A 23,984-nucleotide genomic window follows, 5' to 3' on the forward strand; every position below is an offset into this window, starting at 1 on the left:
TTAGATATCATCCGTTTCCAAGAAATTCACCAGCATCATCATATAACTATAAATAGCTTTTGTCAGCTGCAGAGCCGTATTCATAGATAAGGGCATGATTTGACCTACGGTCAATGTTTTTGGATTTTGAGCCTTTCGTATCATCAAGAGAATTAATTTTTGCTCCGGCACAGACAGTTCATACCACAACCAGTCACAATAAATGATATCAAGTACTTCATCATTCTGTATCTTCCATATTTAGCTAAAAAAATTAAAAACAATACATATAAACGCATATAAAAAGCATTTACTCACGGATATATCCACCAAATTACCAAGTCCACAATATGCATACAACGTTATTGTGCTTAATATCAAATAAGCAAAGGCGGCTGGCCAACTGCGAATGACAATTGAAAAAAGGGTGCCGCAAATACTCACCACCGAAGAAAAAATTTGAATAAATATGATTCCATAGTAGACTTCTTCAACTTGTTGAACAAATCTGATTGAATATTAAGGATTATTTACTATAAAACTATCTTCATTATTATCTCACTTATTATATTTCTGATGCCATTCCACAATTTCCATTAACAGTGGCATCGTCTTCTTCGTATCCCTACAATTGAGTGCCACCTGATTCAATTTCTCAAATTTAATCTTCAAAATATCCTTAAACAAGGGTATATTTATAATGAATATACAAGTGTACATGTCACTTGCAAAATTTCCAAAACCTCCCAACATCATAAGGCAAATATGAACAACGTTATGAAGAATATAACCAAATTGAGTATATGGGTCTATGCCGGGCAATAAAAATTGCATTACAAACATTTTCTGATTATACACCAAGCCATAAATCAGAGGATACATAATAATTATGGACACAAGAACTATATAGACCGCCATTACAGTTTTCAATATTTTGGTGGCCAAGTCAGTGCGATAACGCAGAATTTTTATGTAGTCCTTATCATTTTGATACTCCTTGTATATATTGTTCAGTTGTTGATCCATAGAAATCATAACCAAACGACGATAAATACACAATGTTAATTTGCTGTAACCCTGCGAATAAATGTCTATTAACAAAATTTCCATTTAATTGACATATTCACCAACTTGCACTGCACTTCCAGCTAAACTGAGGGCCTGTAAAAGAACCTTCCAATCTCCATCAACTACCATTCCCATGTAAATGGTGTAAATTGTACAGCCAAAATAGGCATTAATGGCAAAAATTACTAGCCATGTTAACAGGTTCATTTTGTAGTTTGGTTTTATTACATCTCCACCACAGAAAGATCCCATTAATCTTGCCGTTTTTGTAATTTTCTTAAAACGGTCATAACAATTTTTAGCCATAACTTTAACCTGTGTCGGGGAAATTGCAAATGGTACTGATCCATTTTGAAATTTTAACAAAATGTTTTAAAGCATTTTAAGATTATATGGATTATACTGTGAGAAGAAAAGTATGTTAAATTTAACAAAAGAACTAGAAGAGAACTAGAACAGAACTAGAACACAACTAGAACAGAACTAGAACAGAACTAGAACAGAACTAGAACATAACTAGAACAGTACTAGAACAGAACTAGAACAGAACTAGAACAGAACTAGAACAGAACTAGAACAGAACTAGAACAGAACTAGAACAGAACTAGAACAGAACTAGAACAGAACTAGAACAGAACTAGAACAGAACTAGAACAGAACTAGAACAGAACTAGAACAGAACTAGAACAGAACTAGAACAGAACTAGAACAGAACTAGAACAGAACTAGAACAGAACTAGAACAGAACTAGAACAGAACTAGAACAGAACTAGAACAGAACTAGAACAGAACTAGAACAGAACTAGAACAGAACTAGAACAGAACTAGAACAGAACTAGAACAGAACTAGAACAGAACTAGAACAGAACTAGAACAGAACTAGAACAGAACTAGAACAGAACTAGAACAGAACTAGAACAGAACTAGAACAGAACTAGAACAGAACTAGAACAGAACTAGAACAGAACTAGAACAGAACTAGAACAGAACTAGAACAGAACTAGAACAGAACTAGAACAGAACTAGAACAGAACTAGAACAGAACTAGAACAGAACTAGAACAGAACTAGAACAGAACTAGAACAGAACTAGAACAGAACTAGAACAGAACTAGAACAGAACTAGAACAGAACTAGAACAGAACTAGAACAGAACTAGAACAGAACTAGAACAGAACTAGAACAGAACTAGAACAGAACTAGAACAGAACTAGAACAGAACTAGAACAGAACTAGAACAGAACTAGAACAGAACTAGAACAGAACTAGAACAGAACTAGAACAGAACTAGAACAGAACTAGAACAGAACTAGAACAGAACTAGAACAGAACTAGAACAGAACTAGAACAGAACTAGAACAGAACTAGAACAGAACTAGAACAGAACTAGAACTAGAACAGAACTAGAACAGAACTAGAACAGAACTAGAACAGAACTAGAACAGAACTAGAACAGAACTAGAACAGAACTAGAACAGAACTAGAACAGAACTAGAACAGAACTAGAACAGAACTAGAACAGAACTAGAACAGAACTAGAACAGAACTAGAACAGAACTAGAACAGAACTAGAACAGAACTAGAACAGAACTAGAACAGAACTAGAACAGAACTAGAACAGAACTAGAACAGAACTAGAACAGAACTAGAACAGAACTAGAACAGAACTAGAACAGAACTAGAACAGAACTAGAACAGAACTAGAACAGAACTAGAACAGAACTAGAACAGAACTAGAACAGAACTAGAACAGAACTAGAACAGAACTAGAACAGAACTAGAACAGAACTAGAACAGAACTAGAACAGAACTAGAACAGAACTAGAACAGAACTAGAACAGAACTAGAACAGAACTAGAACAGAACTAGAACAGAACTAGAACAGAACTAGAACAGAACTAGAACAGAACTAGAACAGAACTAGAACAGAACTAGAACAGAACTAGAACAGAACTAGAACAGAACTAGAACAGAACTAGAACAGAACTAGAACAGAACTAGAACAGAACTAGAACAGAACTAGAACAGAACTAGAACAGAACTAGAACAGAACTAGAACAGAACTAGAACAGAACTAGAACAGAACTAGAACAGAACTAGAACAGAACTAGAACAGAACTAGAACAGAACTAGAACAGAACTAGAACAGAACTAGAACAGAACTAGAACAGAACTAGAACAGAACTAGAACAGAACTAGAACAGAACTAGAACAGAACTAGAACAGAACTAGAACAGAACTAGAACAGAACTAGAACAGAACTAGAACAGAACTAGAACAGAACTAGAACAGAACTAGAACAGAACTAGAACAGAACTAGAACAGAACTAGAACAGAACTAGAACAGAACTAGAACAGAACTAGAACAGAACTAGAACAGAACTAGAACAGAACTAGAACAGAACTAGAACAGAACTAGAACAGAACTAGAACAGAACTAGAACAGAACTAGAACAGAACTAGAACAGAACTAGAACAGAACTAGAACAGAACTAGAACAGAACTAGAACAGAACTAGAACAGAACTAGAACAGAACTAGAACAGAACTAGAACAGAACTAGAACAGAACTAGAACAGAACTAGAACAGAACTAGAACAGAACTAGAACAGAACTAGAACAGAACTAGAACAGAACTAGAACAGAACTAGAACAGAACTAGAACAGAACTAGAACAGAACTAGAACAGAACTAGAACAGAACTAGAACAGAACTAGAACAGAACTAGAACAGAACTAGAACAGAACTAGAACAGAACTAGAACAGAACTAGAACAGAACTAGAACAGAACTAGAACAGAACTAGAACAGAACTAGAACAGAACTAGAACAGAACTAGAACAGAACTAGAACAGAACTAGAACAGAACTAGAACAGAACTAGAACAGAACTAGAACAGAACTAGAACAGAACTAGAACAGAACTAGAACAGAACTAGAACAGAACTAGAACAGAACTAGAACAGAACTAGAACAGAACTAGAACAGAACTAGAACAGAACTAGAACAGAACTAGAACAGAACTAGAACAGAACTAGAACAGAACTAGAACAGAACTAGAACAGAACTAGAACAGAACTAGAACAGAACTAGAACAGAACTAGAACAGAACTAGAACAGAACTAGAACAGAACTAGAACAGAACTAGAACAGAACTAGAACAGAACTAGAACAGAACTAGAACAGAACTAGAACAGAACTAGAACAGAACTAGAACAGAACTAGAACAGAACTAGAACAGAACTAGAACAGAACTAGAACAGAACTAGAACAGAACTAGAACAGAACTAGAACAGAACTAGAACAGAACTAGAACAGAACTAGAACAGAACTAGAACAGAACTAGAACAGAACTAGAACAGAACTAGAACAGAACTAGAACAGAACTAGAACAGAACTAGAACAGAACTAGAACAGAACTAGAACAGAACTAGAACAGAACTAGAACAGAACTAGAACAGAACTAGAACAGAACTAGAACAGAACTAGAACAGAACTAGAACAGAACTAGAACAGAACTAGAACAGAACTAGAACAGAACTAGAACAGAACTAGAACAGAACTAGAACAGAACTAGAACAGAACTAGAACAGAACTAGAACAGAACAGAACTAGAACAGAACTAGAACAGAACTAGAACAGAACTAGAACAGAACTAGAACAGAACTAGAACAGAACTAGAACAGAACTAGAACAGAACTAGAACAGAACTAGAACAGAACTAGAACAGAACTAGAACAGAACTAGAACAGAACTAGAACAGAACTAGAACAGAACTAGAACAGAACTAGAACAGAACTAGAACAGAACTAGAACAGAACTAGAACAGAACTAGAACAGAACTAGAACAGAACTAGAACAGAACTAGAACAGAACTAGAACAGAACTAGAACAGAACTAGAACAGAACTAGAACAGAACTAGAACAGAACTAGAACAGAACTAGAACAGAACTAGAACAGAACTAGAACAGAACTAGAACAGAACTAGAACAGAACTAGAACAGAACTAGAACAGAACTAGAACAGAACTAGAACAGAACTAGAACAGAACTAGAACAGAACTAGAACAGAACTAGAACAGAACTAGAACAGAACTAGAACAGAACTAGAACAGAACTAGAACAGAACTAGAACAGAACTAGAACAGAACTAGAACAGAACTAGAACAGAACTAGAACAGAACTAGAACAGAACTAGAACAGAACTAGAACAGAACTAGAACAGAACTAGAACAGAACTAGAACAGAACTAGAACAGAACTAGAACAGAACTAGAACAGAACTAGAACAGAACTAGAACAGAACTAGAACAGAACTAGAACAGAACTAGAACAGAACTAGAACAGAACTAGAACAGAACTAGAACAGAACTAGAACAGAACTAGAACAGAACTAGAACAGAACTAGAACAGAACTAGAACAGAACTAGAACAGAACTAGTGTGATTTTTAATAAATATTAATTTTTTACCAGTGTACTTAGGAACTTTTTAATTGTCTGAAAATGCGAACATTAAATGATTCTTCTTCGACATGGCACTTATATTACAATGTATTAGTTTAACACAATTATAAATGAAAATGTGTGCAGCCTTATAACGGTAATAAAGTTATTAAACATTTATATATTATGAAACTTTGTTGCAATATTTTACTCTCAAGAATATAGATATTTAAATGCGTAATTAATTTTCGAATACTTACATACATACATTTGTAAATATTCATTTGTTTCAACACGTGTTTTCATTTTGATTTTTATATATATATGTATGTTAAATGAGCAGAAAGAAGATCCTATAGGATTGAATTTTTTGTCAAATGTGAGAATGTTTAATTTTCAAAGAAGGATGATGATAATTTCCCTTAACAGTTGTAAGTTTTTTCACTGAATCGCTTTTTGCACAATTCAAATTATTTCTATATTTAATCAGATGAAGAAGATTTTTATTTCTTTTTTTACCACTTTATTCAGTATTTAGTAGGGTATTCAATTCATCGGGTTTCTGATTTAATCGGTTAATCGAGCAAATAATTAATCGAGGTTTAGATTTAATCGGTTAATAATCGGTTAATTTCAAATTATTCGATTAACCCAATAAATTTCCATTTTAAATTGAAAAGAAAAAAATGAATTTTGTGTAGCATTTTGTTAATAAAAAGAACAAAAACATAAAAAACAAACAAAACAAAACATAACATTTCAACAAAACAATAAATAAACATGTGAGTTTTTTTAGGATTTTAGGGAGATCTTCTGAAATAATCTTTTTAAAAAAAGCATATAATTTAAATGATTTCTTTTTAAACGATTTTATTTAGTTTTAATAAAACTTGACTTGAAAGAACTCGAAAGTAAGGCATGATAAAGAATATCCAATTTTGAATACTTTAATAGTTTCTTTAAGTTGTGATAAAAGACTCGTTTCAGTAATGTCTTCAGTTTCGTCTATTATCAAATCGTCCTCCGACTCATTAGGACAAAGGGGACATTTCCAATTTCTTAGTGTCAGTTTTCGTACTATACTCCAGAAAACTATTGCTAGAAGGGAATGTTTACGAGTTAAGAAATAAAATTTGTGTCTTTAAAACTATATTTCTATATGAAGTGCAAAAAAATAAATTTATTTATTTCAAGTCTATAGAACAATATATTCCTTTCAGACTAATACTAAAAATTTTGGTTAATCGGTTAATCGACACAAATTAATCGGTTTATTTGTTATTTGAAAATCGTCAATTTTCAATTAATCGAACAGTTAACCGACCAAAATTAATCGGTTAACCGATTAACGGTTAATCGATTGAATACCCTAGTATTTAGTGATATTTTGTGGTACGTATTTGGAAAAGATTGTTGATCAGAGATGGAAAATGAAAAATGTGTGTGGTATCAAAATAATATTCAAATTGTTCCTTTTCTAGAGTACTAAAATAAAAAAATCATATTTAATAATTTATTTTCATACTAGCTTGACCCGGTGCGCTTCGCTACCCCTGTCGTAGTGAAATAAAAAAATATGAAAGGATTCTATGCAAAAATAAATGAATATAATTAATACCGGAATTTCTTGTCTGTGTATGTAGAAATCTTGATTATTTTCTTAAAATATTCGATTTCAGTGATATAAAATCAATTTAGAAGGACTCTACATATAACAGTTGTTTAGATATTTGATACCACAGTTACAAATGATCTGATACCACACATTTGTAACTGTGGTAACGAAATAAATCCTTCAAAGTTTTACGACTTTCTCTAATAAAGTTCATCAGATATTCGATAACATGTCCAGTTCCATGTCCACTATTAATAACCCCCCCGTTTTCATATAAAAAAATGTTTCGGAGAAAGTTTGAAGAATCATGCAAGTTTAGTTACTCAGATATTCAAAATTGACTAAGTACCTTGTATGGAAGTATCCATACCCACTGTTCCTATTCCAGCCATATTTAACTAAACTCCTTACAGTGATGAGAAATTAATTCACACAAAGTTTCAATACTTTTACCGTTACTATTCTCCAAATATACTAAATTAATTTTTTACTTTCAAGTGGTCGAATTCCGTCCATTTTCAGACAATTTATGTAAAGTTTGATGAATATTGTAATTATGGTTTTCAAGTTGTTTTATCCTTACCTTTTTGGTTAAACCGTATGCAGTGATAAGAAATTGATTTGTATAAAGTTTGAAGACTCACAATTATAGTTCTGCAGATATTCGAAAATACTTGCATGGGAGGGGGTCCTCGGCCACTAAATTAATTTTCAGCAGGACTATGTAAAAATATCAGTGGGATATTCGGACAATGTTTGATGTATATCGTAATTATAGTTCTCTAAATATTTAGAAATAACTATTTTCTTTGTATGTAAGGTGACTCACCCCAGTTTCGATCCATTCTAATTTTCTTTGAACTTCATGCAGTGATAAGAAATTGAAGAACTATAATTTTGCAATTATAGTTCTTCAGATGTTGGTAATAAACAATTTACATTGTATGGGAGTTGCCACGCCCACTAATTCAATACAGACATGTATATGCCACGCCCATTTTAAGGCAAGCCGTGCACAATGGTATCAAAGTAAATCCCGCGAAGTTTTGTGACTTTCACAATGTTAGTTCACTATTAACTTTGTATGAAAGGTCGCGCGCCCACTTAAAATTTCAAAATAAAAAATAGTCTATTGATCGTTTCAAATATATAGGAATATAGGGTAAAAATATCAAGAGGGGCGGACAAGTGTTTTTGGTTCGTATAAGGTACAAACAAACAGACATAAATCTGGATAAACACAAAATTCCTAATTTTACCCGTTTTTACCCTGACTTCCAAAATGCTAGTTGCTTTGTATTTGAACAAAGTATATTGTTTAATAATGCCGGCATACAAAATGCTTACTGTGTATACTATTTCAAAATGCATTATGTTCATTTCATATCGTAAATGTAAACAAAGTATATAGTTGCATTGTTTAGGAAGTTTAAATATGTACATAATTAAAATACCGTAGGAGAACTGCATATAAACTTTGCATTGATACATTTTGGAAGTCAGCCGTACTTTCTAAATACATATTTTTGTGACTATAGTGAGCTAAATTAAACATGTTTTCTTTTTAAACAATTATTAAATTTTTAACAACTAAAGGTACCTATTTATCCCGTTTTCACCTTTTTATCCCTTTATGGTCCAAGTTCTGAAAAAGGATATAGCCTGTTCAATCATATTGAAGCTAGTTTTAGATATTAAATAGAAAACCTGCATGAGGAATAGAAAGTCTATGTTAGCTATAAAATAATCTATTAATTTAAAGTTTATGTGTGACATTAGTGTGGCCCTTAATAAACGAAAGTTGGATTTTGGCCAATCTCACCCCCAGTTTGGTGAACATTAGTAAAAAAATCATCCTGAAAAAATTTTAGATAAATCGGTTGGGGTTAAGACGTGCCGCAAGCCCTCTGAAGTTTTGAGATGCATTTAAAGGGGAAAAAGGCATTTTTCAGTTTTTGTAAAAATTTTGCCATTAAAAAATTACTTTTGCAATTTAATTTAAAAGAATAGAAATGTGTACGCAATTGTCGTTCTAATGAGACATAAAAAACAGAAATTGGTCAAAAAATGTTAAAGTTATTAAAAATTCGCCAGGCCATTAACGTGTCTCAGGCAACTAGAACAAGAAAGGTAGGAACAAAATTAACATATTTTGATAAATATTAAACTAAAAGCTCATTTTTACTTAAAATATATCCATATTTACTTGTATATGAGTTTTTGTCTTCGTAGGCTACCGTTAATTTGTTAACTACAGTCTCAAAACTCCATTTTCAAATTTTTAAAAATTTTGTTTAACAAATTTCAGAATTTTTTGATCATCTCATTGGGATTTATTAAGAATATAATAGGGAATAAAAATGTGAAAAAATTATGAAAATGTTTCTTTTAGTTTTTTCGTACCTGCGATTTAAATTTTGAAATTTTGGAAAAAAACCAATTATTTGGAAATTTTTAGACGAATGAGCTCTATTTCCTTACTCTTATGAATTTTAAGCAAAACTTATTCAGAATATTATAGTCCAGATAAATCTAAATATACTCTGGAACTTTTAATAAAATCGGAAAACGTTAACCCTTAAATCGTGAAGGTCAAAGGTCAAATTTTTCAATATTTGGAATTTTTCATGGAGAGATAGCGAAATATTATATACTTTTGGGCCGATTTTGATAAAACTTAAGAAAAATATAACATAAACTCTAGGGTTTATAATAACAGCACAAGAATGGAAATTAACGCTTAATGGCACTTGGGATTAAAATGACCCCAAACTTTTAAAATCATAATTTTTTTATAGTTTTAGAAGTTTGGGGTCATTTTAACCCCAAGTGCTATACAGGGTGCATTTCAATTTTTCTGCTGTTTTAGTAAATACTAGGCTTTGTGTTATATTTTTTTTAGTAAATACTAGGCTTTGTGTTATATTTTTGTAAACCAAGTGCTATACAGGGTGCATTTCAATTTTTCTGCTGTTTTAGTAAATACTAGGCTTTGTGTTATATTTTTGTAAAATTTCATCAAAATCGGCCCAAAAATATACAACATTTCGAACATTTCGAAATCTTTCCAAGAGAAATTCCAAATATTGAAAAATTTGACTTTTGACCTTCACGATTTAAGGGTTAACGTTTTCCGATTTTATTAAAAGTTCCAGAGTATATTTAGAATTATCTGGACTATAATATTCTGAATAAGTTTTGCTTAAAATTTATAAGAGCAAGGTAATAGAGCTCATTCGCCTAAAAATTATTGGTTTTTATAATTGGTTTTTCTCGAAAATTTCAAAATTTAAATCGCAGGTACGGAAAAACTATAAGAGACATTTTCATAATTTTTTCACATTTTTATTCCCTATTATATTCTTAATAAATCCCAATGAGATGATCAAAAAATTCTGAAATTTGTTTAACAAAATTTTTAAAAATTTTAAAATGGAGTTTTGAAACTGCCGTTAAAAAAACTTATTTTTTTGTTCATACCTAAGAATAGGTTACCGGTATCCTACCAAGACAAAAACTCATATACAAGTAAATATGGACATATTTGAAGTAAAAATTAGCTTTAATTTTAATATTTATCAAAATATGTTAATTTTGTTCCTACCTTTCTTATTCTAGTTGCCTGAGACACGTTAATGGCCTGGCGAATTTTTAATAACTTTAACATTTTTTGACCAATTTCTGTTTTTTATGTCTCATTAGAACGACAATTACGTAAACATTTCGATTCTTTTAAATTAAATTGCAAAAGTAATTTTTTAATGGCAAACTTTTTACAAAAACTGAAAAAATGCATTTTTTTTTCCCCTTGTAAATGCATCTCAAAACTTCAGAGGGCTTGAGGTACGTCTTATCCCCAACCGATTTACCTAAAATCCAACTAAGGGCCACCCTAGTGTGACATATGATTATGCAAGTTAATGTAGACGAATGCACGATCAGGTCATCGACTGTTACATGGAAATGCACGCTGTAATTTTGATTGTGTGTTTTATGGGTGTCATAAAATACACAATTTATTACCTGAATGTTTTCTAATTAGACTTTTCACATGCATTGTTTTATAGTTGATAAATATTTTATGTTAGTTTGTAAGAGATCAAATATTATATAAGTAAGTGATTTTGTAAATAAAATTTAGGACCCTTTCTGGTCCAAGTATTGAAAAAAGAAATAGCCTATTGACACTTCTAAGTAACGATCTATTTACGTGCCAAATTTCAATAAAATCGGTTCAGCCAATTAGGCGTGATGCTCAAACAAACCAACAAACTTACAAAGACATTTATATATTTATATAGATATGGATTTATATGGATTAGCAAGGCTTTGTATTGCAAATTATCTGTGACAATAATGGTATATGGAATATTTTCTATAGAACATACTGATATAACTACTAATGATTTTCTATAGAAAATACTGTTTGTTATACACATGATTTTCTATAAAAAACAGTAAGCTACAGGAATTTGTAAATTAGTCTTTATACATAAAATACTGTAAATTGTTTGAGAGTTTCAAATGACTCTCGGGCATACCATGGTAATTTTCATTATAAAACAATATCAAAAAAACTACGATCGTGATGTTATTTGATGAGCATTACTTTGAGTAAAAAGTAAATTCGCATACACACGTGATTATAGCCAGAAATGGAACCCGCCTTTAGGGCTCAAATCTGTTTATTTCCATTGTATAAATAATTTTTCTTTATTTCTTTTAAGTTTCAAAGATTACCAAAACCCACGGGAATATGTTTCTTAATTCGCTGTGGTTTTATGTACACTATATGTCAAACTTTGTTTATGTTTACATTTGTTATTGTAAATAACATAGTAATATTTTAATTCGCCTTGATTTTGACATTTACCGTACATTTTAACAAAAACAAATTGCCTGTTGTTTTTGCATTGTTGTATTTGTTGCCGGGACGCACTCACCTTTATGGGTATGAAATCGACAATAAAAAAAAAGAATAAAAAATTAAATTATATCGATAAGGCCATATTGTTAAGAGGCCGGGTTGCCATGTAGAAAAATGAAGTAAAATGTAGTAGAGTTTTAATCAAATGTAATTTTTATAAAATTTATAGACCATCATCAAAAAAATTCTAAGACGATCTAGCTATGTCCGTCTGTCTGTCAGTCTGTCTCTTGAAAACACGATAGGGCGCAAACGAAAGGAAAATGTGATAACTTTTGTTCTTCCCCATCAATAATTTAAAATGTATTAAACATTAATCAGTAAAATTCTCAAATATTGTAAATTTATTTTAAACTAGCTGACCCGACAGACGTTGTCCTGTCAAATTAAAAAAAGTGCTTGTGTTCTATTTGTGAGTTTTTATATAAAAAAATCGATTTTTGCTCAGAAATATGAGTGATCACAGATGAAGGTCCTTTTCTTGATTAAACGCTTATTGGCCAAGTTATTAGCGAATTTAGATAATTATAGTTTTTATATAAAAAAATCGATTTTTGTTAAGAAATATGAGTGACTAGCTGACCCGGTGCGCTTCGCCACTCCAATTAGAAGAAAGAAATAGTACCATCAAGTCTCACTTTGTGAATCTAATTGTAAATATGTCTGGGTCCATTATTATAGAAAATGCAAAATGTGTTCCTAATGTTAAATTTTTAGGTTTATTATTATAAAATATTCAAAAAGTACCATTGCAATAAGGTAATAGTACCGTCAAGTTTTAATTTTAGATTTGTATATCATTTCCTATATTATCAACTAATTTTGTTTCTATAATACTTAAGATTTAATAAATTATCACAAAACCGAAACCGATCGGTTTTTAATTTTTTAAAACCGAAACCGCGGTTTTGAAAATCTTCGATTTTTTGGAAACTCTAGGTCCATTATTATAGGAAATTCAAAAAAGTACATATGAGAACAAAGAAAAAGTACACAGAAGTATGGCCTTGAATTTTCACTCACTTGGGACCATAGACGAATAATTTCATATTTCTATGTCCATTATTACAAAAAATTAAAAAAGTACCATTCGAATAAAGAAAAAGTACCAAAAAGTCTACCCCTAGAATTCTCACTTAGGACCATATATGCTTAATTTCATGTTTCTAAGTTCATTGTTATAGAAAATTCAAAAAAAGTACCATTAGAAATAAAAAATTACCAAAAAGTCTCCCCCTATAATTCTCCCTCACTTAGGACCATATACGCTTAATTTCATATTTCAAAATTCAAAAAGTACCATTAGAATATAGAAAAAGTATCAAAAAGCAGCCACTTGTGGATTCCCACTCACTCGGGTCCATATAAGCTTTATTGCATGTTTCTAGGTTCATTGGTGAAGAAATTACAAAAAGTACCATTCGAATAAAGAAAAAGTACCAAAAAGTCTCTAGGGGGAGACTCACTCTCACTTTAGAACATATACGATTAATTTCATATTTATATTACCATTATTACAGAAAATTCAAAAATTACCGCTACAATATATGTATAAAAAGTACCAAAAATCAGGCACTTGTGGTCACTCCCGTCCATATAAGCTTTACTTCATGTTTCTAGGTTCATTGGTGAAGAAATTACAAAAAGTACCATTAGAATAAAGAAAAAGTACCAATAAGTCTCCCCCTAGAATTCTCACTCACTTAGGACCATATATGTTTAATTTCATGTTTCTAAGTTCATTGTTATAGAAAATTCTAAAAAGTACCATTATAATAAAGAAAAAGTACCAAAAAGTCTCCCCCTAGAATTCTCACTCACCTAGGACTATATATGCCTTATTTCATGTTTCTAAGTCCATAGTTATAGAAAATTCAAAAAAGTACCATTAGAATATAGAAAAAGTACCAAAAAACCCACACTGGTGATTTCCCACTCAATCGGTTTATTTCATGTTTCTAGGTTCATTGTTGAAGAAATTACAAAAAGTACCATTCCAATAAAGAAAAAGTACCAAAAATTCTCCCCCTAGAATTCTCACTCACTTAGGACCATATATGTTTAATTTCATGTTTCTAAGTCCATTGTTATAGAAATTAAAAAAAAAGTACCATTAGAAGATCAAAAAAGTACCTATAGTTCAGTTCACACATTTTGGTACCTAAATATTATCCCCTATTCCTAACACTTCACTAAGATGCATATCAGCTAACTTTAATGTCTATAAGTGTAATAATTAAAATATTAAAAAAGTACCAGTAGGAAAAAAGTACCAATTTGCCTTTTCCTTCTTGAACACCCCTAAAGCTTGAAATTTAAAAATACTCCATTTTGCCAAAATTGTTTATGCTACAGACATGTCTCTAAATATTAAAATCTGTGTTAATGTGGCCAAGAAAAAATATGTTTTAAAAAAAGTACCAAAATGTTTACCCGGATTTGGCCCAATAAACACCTATTCACTCGAGTTCCAAATGACATCCTGTTAGTTAATTTTTGTATGAATCCAGGAATTTGAAAACAATTATCAAAATTAGCTTAATAATTTCAAATAAAATGTATTTTCCCGTGTTATTCCCTTTTTGGTACCTTTTTTTATCCCCATTGCGGTATTAAAATTTTATTCAAATAAAAATCTGCAGCGTGGTGGGAGTTCATAATAAAATATTCGTATGTCTATGTCAAATTATAGAAAAACATATTTTATGAAAAAGTACCAAAAATAAACACAATTTTTATCCCTTAAGGGTTCGAATTTCCAAAAAGTACCAAACTTATATTTTTTATTTTTTGATAAGTAAAGAATGCGATTTAAAATTTGTTTATATGTTTATTGGTTTAAAAGATACATAGGGTGCCAATAAAGTAACAAAATACAGTTTTTACCCATTTTCTCACCTAAACGGTTCGAATTTCGAAAAAGTACGAAACACCTGTCAGCTTTTTTTTAAAAAGGAGTAACATGCAATTTTAAGTTTTTTTTGTATCTTTATTAGTTTTTAAGATATAAGGTTACCGAATTTACCCATTTTTACCTTTCTTATCGGATCGTTTTGGGGAGGGAGGAACCCACAGTTAAAATTTCATGATTCTATCTTCAGTCGTTTGGGCTGTGCGATGATGAATCAATCAGTCAGTGAGTCAGTAACGCTACTCTTTTATATATATAGATCAAAGATCGAGCTCCTTTTCTTGATTGAACGCTTATTGGACAAGTTATTAACGAATTTAGATATTTTGAGTTTTTATATAAAAAATAGATTTTTGTTCTGAAATATGAGTGATCACAGATCGAGCTCCTTTTCTTGATTACAGGCTTATTGTCCAAGTTATTAACAAATGTAGATATTTTGAGTTTTTATATAAAAAATAGATTTTTGTTCTGAAATATGAGTGATCACAGATTGAGCTCCTTTTCTTGACTGAACGCTTATTAGCCAAATTATTAGAGAATTTAGATATTTTGAGTTTTTATATAAAAAATTGATTTTTGTTCTGAAATATGAGTGATCACAGATCAAGCTCCTTTTCTTGATTGAACGCTTATTAGCGAATTTATATATTTTGAAATATGAGTGATCACAGATCGAGCTCCTTGTCTTGATTAAACGCTTATTGGGCAAGTTATTAGCGAATTTAGAAATTTTGAGTTTTTATATAAAAAATCAATTATTGGTCAGAAGTATGAGTGATCACAAATCAAGCTCCTTTTCTTGATTGAACGCTTATTAGCCAAGTTATTAGCGATTTTAGATATTTTGAGTTTTTATATAAAAAATTGATTTTTGTTCTGAAATATGAGTGATCACAGATCAAGCTCCTTTTCTTGATTGAACGCTTATTAGCGAATTTATATATTTTGAAATATGAGTGATCACAGATCGAGCTCCTTGTCTTGATTAAACGCTTATTGGGCAAGTTATTAGCGAATTTAGAAATTTTGAGTTTTTATATAAAAAATCAATTATTGGTCAGAAGTATGAGTGATCACAAATCAAGCTCCTTTTCTTGATTGAACGCTTATTAGCCAAGTTATTAGCGATTTTAGATATTCGATTAGATAAAAATCGATTTTTTTAGAATTTAGATAATTTGAGTTTTTATAAAAAAAATCGATTTTTGTTCAGAAGTATGAGTGATCACAGATAAAGCTCCTTTTCTTGAATGAACGCTTATTGGCCTAGATATTAGCGAATTTAGATATTTTGAGTTTTTATATAAAAAATCGATTTTTGTTCAGAATTATGAGTGATCACAGATCGAGCTTCTGTTCTTAGCGAATTTAGATATTTGGAGGTCTTGATTGAACGCTTATTGGCCTAGTTATTAACGAATTTAGATATTTTGAGTTTTTATATAAAAAATCGATTTTTGTTCATATCCCGATCTTTACCTTGGTTAATTTATACCTTTGCTTTAATTCTAATCTCTAAAACTTTATCCTGGATGTTTTAGGTTGTATAGTTTTACTTTTATTTGTTAGAAAATAATAAAATAAAAGAACTGTTTTTTTCTATCACATTTTCCTAATTTTATTGTATAATATGTATTTATGTAGATGAACGTATTTTTTGATAAAATAAATTAAATAAAAATCCAACACTAAATAGTACTTATTATAATACTTAGTCAATAAGCAGGTATTACACTTTATTTCTATAGCATCCTCCAGAAAAATGGAAACATAAATTCAAGCCATAATTTATTTTTTGTTTGTTTTCAAGTTTAAAATATAATTGCAATTACACTCAAGTCTAATTCCAACAAAATGTTCAAGTACTTGAATTTTTGGGGCTTTGGTGCTTATTGGGTATAATCAATTTGGTTTTTTTATAAATTTAATAACTAATTAATCAGCTGCTATTTCGCATTATTTAAAATTGTTCATAAAATAATCAGTTGCTTACTATACTAACTCGAACAAAAAAATTTTCCTTTTTTTAAACTTTTGTTTGTATTATTGTTTGTTTATTTGTTATAGCGTTTACTTTTTATAGATTGGGGTGATTTCATTTAGTTTTTCAGAATTTTCGTTTGCTTTTTTTTTTGCCAACATTATTATAATTTGTTTATCATAAACATATTTGTATCTAAAGAAGAATATTAAAAAAAATGTCAGACTTCAAAAGAAACAATATAAGAAAAAAAACTAACTAAAATACATGATAATGGGAAAATGTTCATATGAATGAATGTGAAATATTTCAGCGGACTGTGTGATTTGATAATTTTTGATTAAATGTTTTCCTGTCGTTTTATTATGTTATGAACTAGAACTGAACTAGAACTGAACTAGAACTGAACTAGAACTGAACTAGAACTGAACTAGAACTGAACTAGAACTGAACTAGAACTGAACTAGAACTGAACTAGAACTGAACTAGAACTGAACTAGAACTGAACTAGAACTGAACTAGAACTGAACTAGAACTGAACTAGAACTGAACTAGAACTGAACTAGAACTGAACTAGAACTGAACTAGAACTGAACTAGAACTGAACTAGAACTGAACTAGAACTGAACTAGAACTGAACTAGAACTGAACTAGAACTGAACTAGAACTGAACTAGAACTGAACTAGAACTGAACTAGAACTGAACTAGAACTGAACTAGAACTGAACTAGAACTGAACTAGAACTGAACTAGAACTGAACTAGAACTGAACTAGAACTGAACTAGAACTGAACTAGAACTGAACTAGAACTGAACTAGAACTGAACTAGAACTGAACTAGAACTGAACTAGAACTGAACTAGAACTGAACTAGAACTGAACTAGAACTGAACTAGAACTGAACTAGAACTGAACTAGAACTGAACTAGAACTGAACTAGAACTGAACTAGAACTGAACTAGAACTGAACTAGAACTGAACTAGAACTGAACTAGAACTGAACTAGAACTGAACTAGAACTGAACTAGAACTGAACTAGAACTGAACTAGAACTGAACTAGAACTGAACTAGAACTGAACTAGAACTGAACTAGAACTGAACTAGAACTGAACTAGAACTGAACTAGAACTGAACTAGAACTGAACTAGAACTGAACTAGAACTGAACTAGAACTGAACTAGAACTGAACTAGAACTGAACTAGAACTGAACTAGAACTGAACTAGAACTGAACTAGAACTGAACTAGAACTGAACTAGAACTGAACTAGAACTGAACTAGAACTGAACTAGAACTGAACTAGAACTGAACTAGAACTGAACTAGAACTGAACTAGAACTGAACTAGAACTGAACTAGAACTGAACTAGAACTGAACTAGAACTGAACTAGAACTGAACTAGAACTGAACTAGAACTGAACTAGAACTGAACTAGAACTGAACTAGAACTGAACTAGAACTGAACTAGAACTGAACTAGAACTGAACTAGAACTGAACTAGAACTGAACTAGAACTGAACTAGAACTGAACTAGAACTGAACTAGAACTGAACTAGAACTGAACTAGAACTGAACTAGAACTGAACTAGAACTGAACTAGAACTGAACTAGAACTGAACTAGAACTGAACTAGAACTGAACTAGAACTGAACTAGAACTGAACTAGAACTGAACTAGAACTGAACTAGAACTGAACTAGAACTGAACTAGAACTGAACTAGAACTGAACTAGAACTGAACTAGAACTGAACTAGAACTGAACTAGAACTGAACTAGAACTGAACTAGAACTGAACTAGAACTGAACTAGAACTGAACTAGAACTGAACTAGAACTGAACTAGAACTGAACTAGAACTGAACTAGAACTGAACTAGAACTGAACTAGAACTGAACTAGAACTGAACTAGAACTGAACTAGAACTGAACTAGAACTGAACTAGAACTGAACTAGAACTGAACTAGAACTGAACTAGAACTGAACTAGAACTGAACTAGAACTGAACTAGAACTGAACTAGAACTGAACTAGAACTGAACTAGAACTGAACTAGAACTGAACTAGAACTGAACTAGAACTGAACTAGAACTGAACTAGAACTGAACTAGAACTGAACTAGAACTGAACTAGAACTGAACTAGAACTGAACTAGAACTGAACTAGAACTGAACTAGAACTGAACTAGAACTGAACTAGAACTGAACTAGAACTGAACTAGAACTGAACTAGAACTGAACTAGAACTGAACTAGAACTGAACTAGAACTGAACTAGAACTGAACTAGAACTGAACTAGAACTGAACTAGAACTGAACTAGAACTGAACTAGAACAGAACTAGAACAGAACTAGAACAGAACTAGAACTAGAACAGAACTAGAACAGAACTAGAACAGAACTAGAACAGAACTAGAACAGAACTAGAACAGAACTAGAACAGAACTAGAACAAAACTAGAACAAAACTAGAACCGAACTAGAACAGAACTAGAACAGAACTAGAACAGAACTAGAACAGAACTAGAACAGAACTAGAACAGAACTAGAACAGAACTAGAACAGAACTAGAACAGAACTAGAACAGAACTAGAACAGAACTAGAACAGAACTTGAACAGAACTTGAACAGAACTAGAACAGAACTAGAACAGAACTAGAACAGAACTAGAACAGAACTAGAACAGAACTAGAACAGAACTAGAACAGAACTAGAACAGAACTAGAACAGAACTAGAACAGAACTAGAACAGAACTAGAACAGAACTAGAACAGAACTAGAACAGAACTAGAACAGAACTAGAACAGAACTAGAACAGAACTAGAACAGAACTAGAACAGAACTAGAACAGAACTAGAACAGAACTAGAACAGAACTAGAACAGAACTAGAACAGAACTAGAACAGAACTAGAACAGAACTAGAACAGAACTAGAACAGAACTAGAACAGAACTAGAACAGAACTAGAACAGAACTAGAACAGAACTAGAACAGAACTAGAACAGAACTAGAACAGAACTAGAACAGAACTAGAACAGAACTAGAACAGAACTAGAACAGAACTAGAACAGAACTAGAACAGAACTAGAACAGAACTAGAACAGAACTAGAACAGAACTAGAACAGAACTAGAACAGAACTAGAACAGAACTAGAACAGAACTAGAACAGAACTAGAACAGAACTAGAACAGAACTAGAACAGAACTAGAACAGAACTAGAACAGAACTAGAACAGAACTAGAACAGAACTAGAACTAGAACAGAACTAGAACAGAACTAGAACAGAACAGAACTAGTGTGATTTTTAATAAATATTAATTGTTTACCAGTGTACTTAGGAACTTTTTAATTGTCTGAAAATGCGAACATTAAATGATTCTTCTTCGACATGGCACTTATATTACAATGTATTAGTTTAACACAATTATAAATGAAAATGTGTGCAGCCTTATAACGGTAATAAAGTTATTAAACATTTATATATTATGAAACTTTGTTGCAATATTTTACTCTCAAGAATATAGATATTTAAATGCGTAATTAATTGTCGAATACTTACATACATACATTTGTAAATATTCATTTGTTTCAACACGTGTTTTCATTTTGAGTTTTATATATATATATGTTAAATGAGCAGAAAGAAGATCCTATAGGATTGAATTTTTTGTCAAATGTGAGAATGTTTAATTTTCAAAGAAGGATGATGATAATTTCCCTTAACAGTTGTAAGTTTTTTCACTGAATCGCTTTATGCACAATTCAAATTATTTCTATATTTAATCAGATGAAGAAGATTTTTATTTCTTTTTTTACCACTTTATTCAGTATTTAGTAGGGTATTCAATTCATCGGGTTTCTGATTTAATCGGTTAATCGAGCAAATAATTAATCGAGGTTTAGATTTAATCGGTTAATAATCGGTTAATTTCAAATTATTCGATTAACCCAATAAATTTCCATTTTAAATTGAAAAGAAATAAATGAATTTTGTGTAGCATTTTGTTAATAAAAAGAACAAAAACATAAAAAACAAACAAAACAAAACATAACATTTCAACAAAACAATAAATAAACATGTGAGTTTTTTTAGGATTTTAGGGAGATCTTCTGAAATAATCTTTTTAAAAAAAGCATATAATTTAAATGATTTCTTTTTAAACGATTTTATTTAGTTTTAATAAAACTTGACTTGAAAGAACTCGAAAGTAAGGCATGATAAAGAATATCCAATTTTGAATACTTTAATAGTTTCTTTAAGTTGTGATAAAAGACTCGTTTCAGTAATGTCTTCAGTTTCGTCTATTATCAAATCGTCCTCCGACTCATTAGGACAAAGGGGACATTTCCAATTTCTTAGTGACAGTTTTCGTACTATACTCCAGAAAACTATTGCTAGAAGGGAATGTTTACGAGTTAAGAAATAAAATTTGTGTCTTTAAAACTATATTTCTATATGAAGTGCAAAAAAATAAATTTATTTATTTCAAGTCTAGAGAACAATATATTCCTTTCAGACTAATACTAAAAATGTCGGTTAATCGGTTAATCGACACAAATTAATCGGTTTATTTGTTATTTGAAAATCGTCAATTTTCAATTAATCGAACAGTTAACCGACCAAAATTAATCGGTTAATCGATTGAATACCCTAGTATTTAGTGATATTTTGTGGTACGTATTTGGAAAAGACTATGTAAAAATATCAGTGGGATATTCGGACAATGTTTGATGTATATCGTAATTATAGTTCTCTAAATATTTAGAAATAACTATTTTCTTTGTATGTAAGGTGACTCACCCCAGTTTCGATCCATCCTAATTTTCTTTGAACTTCATGCAGTGATAAGAAATTGAAGAACTATAATTTTGCAATTATAGTTCTTCAGATGTTGGTAATAAACAATTTACATTGTATGGGTTGAAGGTCAAAGGTCAAATTTTTCAATATTTGGAATTTTTCATGGAGAGATAGCAAAATATTATATACTTTTGGGCCGATTTTGATAAAACTTAAGAAAAATATAACATAAACTCTAGGGTTTATAATAACAGCACAAGAATGGAAATTAACGCTTAATGGCACTTGGGATTAAAATGACCACAAACTTCTAAAACCATAAAAAAATTATGATTTTAAAAGTTTGGGGTCATTTTAATCCCAAGTGCCATTAAGCGTTAATTTCCATTAATGGTTAATTTTAATTTTTCTGCTGTTTTAGTAAATACTAGGCTTTGTGATATATTTTTGTAAAATTTCATCAAAATCGGCCCAAAAATATACAACATTTCGAACATTTCGAAATCTTTCCAAGAGAAATTCCAAATATTGAAAAATTTGACTTTTGACCTTCACGATTTAAGGGTTAGCGTTTTCCGATTTTATTAAAAGTTCCAGAGTATATTTAGAATTATCTGGACTATAATATTCTGAATAAGTTTTGCTTAAAATTCATAAGAGTAAGGAAATAGAGCTCATTCGCCTAAAAATTTCCAAATAATTGGTTTTTCTCCAAAATTTCAAAATTTAAATCGCAGGTACGGAAAAACTATAAGAGACATTTTCATAATTTTTTCACATTTTTATTCCCTATTATATTCTTAATAAATCCCAATGAGATGATCAAAAAATTCTGAAATTTGTTTAACAAAATTTTTAAAAATTTGAAAATGGAGTTTTGAAACTGCCGTTAAAAAAAACTTATTTTTTTGTTCATACCTAAGAATAGGTTACCGGTATCCTACATAGACAAAAACTCATATACAAGTAAATATGGACACATTTTAAGTAAAAATGAGATTTAATTTTAATATTTATCAAAATATGTTCATTTTGTTCCTACCTTTCTTATTCTAGTTGCCTGAGCGAATTTTTAATAACTTCAACATTTTTTTACCAATTTCTGTTTTTTAAGTCTCATTAGAACGACAATTACGTACACATTTCGATTCTTTTAAATTAAATTGCAAAAGTAATTTTTTAATGGCAAAATTTTTACAAAAACTGAAAAAAATGCATTTTTTCCCCCTTGTAAATGCATCTCAAAACTTCAGAGGGCTTGAGGTACGTCTTATCCCCAACCGATTTACCTAAAATCCAACTTTGGTTTATTAAGGGCCACCCTAGTGTGACATATGATTATGCAAGTTAATGTAGACGAATGCACGATCAGGTCATCGACTGTTACATGGAAATGCACGCTGTAATTTTGATTGTGTGTTTTATGGGTGTCATAAAATACACAATTTATTACCACAATGTTTTCTGATTAGACTTTCCACATGCATTGTTTTATAGTTGATAAATATTTTATGTTAGTTTGTAAGAGATCAAATATTATATAAGTAAGTGATTTTGTAAATAAAATTTAGGACCCTTTCTGGTCCAAGTATTGAAAAAAGAAATAGCCTATTGACGCTTCTAAGTAACGATCTATTTACGTGCCAAATTTCAATAAAATCGGTTCAGCCATTTAGGCGTGATGCTCAAACAAACCAACAAACTTACTTATATGGATTAGCAAGGCTTTGTGTTGCAAATTATCTGTGAAAATAATGGTATATGGAATATTTTCTATAGAACATACTGATATAACTACTAAAGATTTTCTTTTGAAAATTCTGTTATACTGAAGATTTTCTATAGAAAATACTGTTTGTTATACACATGATTTTCTATAAAAAACAGTAAGCTACAGGAATTTGTAAATTACTGTTTATACATAAAATACTGTAAATTGTTTGAGAGTTTCAAATGACTCTCTGGTAATTTTCATTATAAAACAATATCAAAAAACTACGATCGTGATGTTATTTGATGAGCATTACTTTGAGTAAAAAGTAAATTCGCATACACACGTGATTATAGCCAGAAATGGAACCCGAATTTAGGACTCAAATCTGTTTATTTCCATTGTATAAATAATTTGTCTCTATATCTTTTAAGTTTCAAAGATTACCAAAACCCACGGTGAATATGTTTGATATCCTTAAATGTCGCCATTGTTGCTGCTGCTGTTGTCTCTGCTGATGATGACGATGATGATGTTGATGAAGTGAGTTTGTCAT

General features: G+C 30.8%; 1 protein-coding gene across 1 annotated transcript; it reads right to left on the reverse strand.

Annotated features, from left to right (window-relative positions):
* LOC135955442 (odorant receptor 67d-like) lies at positions 1-23,984 on the reverse strand. The gene is made up of 5 exons (XM_065505793.1): positions 23,876-23,984; positions 1,111-1,388; positions 542-1,056; positions 298-487; positions 1-225 (listed from the first exon to the last, which is right to left on the reverse strand). Exons 1-5 carry the CDS (start codon positions 23,982-23,984, stop codon positions 1-3), a joined length of 1,317 nt encoding a protein of 438 aa, XP_065361865.1.

The sequence above is a fragment of the Calliphora vicina genome, chromosome 3 (genome assembly GCF_958450345.1).
Source record: "Calliphora vicina chromosome 3, idCalVici1.1, whole genome shotgun sequence".
Lineage (NCBI taxonomy): Eukaryota > Metazoa > Arthropoda > Insecta > Diptera > Calliphoridae > Calliphora > Calliphora vicina.

Excerpts from the sequence above, each read along its gene's own strand:
- LOC135955442 (XM_065505793.1), bottom strand. The coding sequence starts at position 23,984 with ATGACAAACTCACTTCATCAACATCATCATCGTCATCATCAGCAGAGA. Across the intron at positions 1,389-23,875 it reads CATATTCACCGTGGGTTTTG|TACCATTTGCAATTTCCCCG; the intron begins GTAATCTTTGAA and ends AAAATGGATCAG. Across the intron at positions 488-541 it reads TGGCATCAGAAATATAATAA|ATTTGTTCAACAAGTTGAAG; the intron begins GTGAGATAATAA and ends ATATTCAATCAG.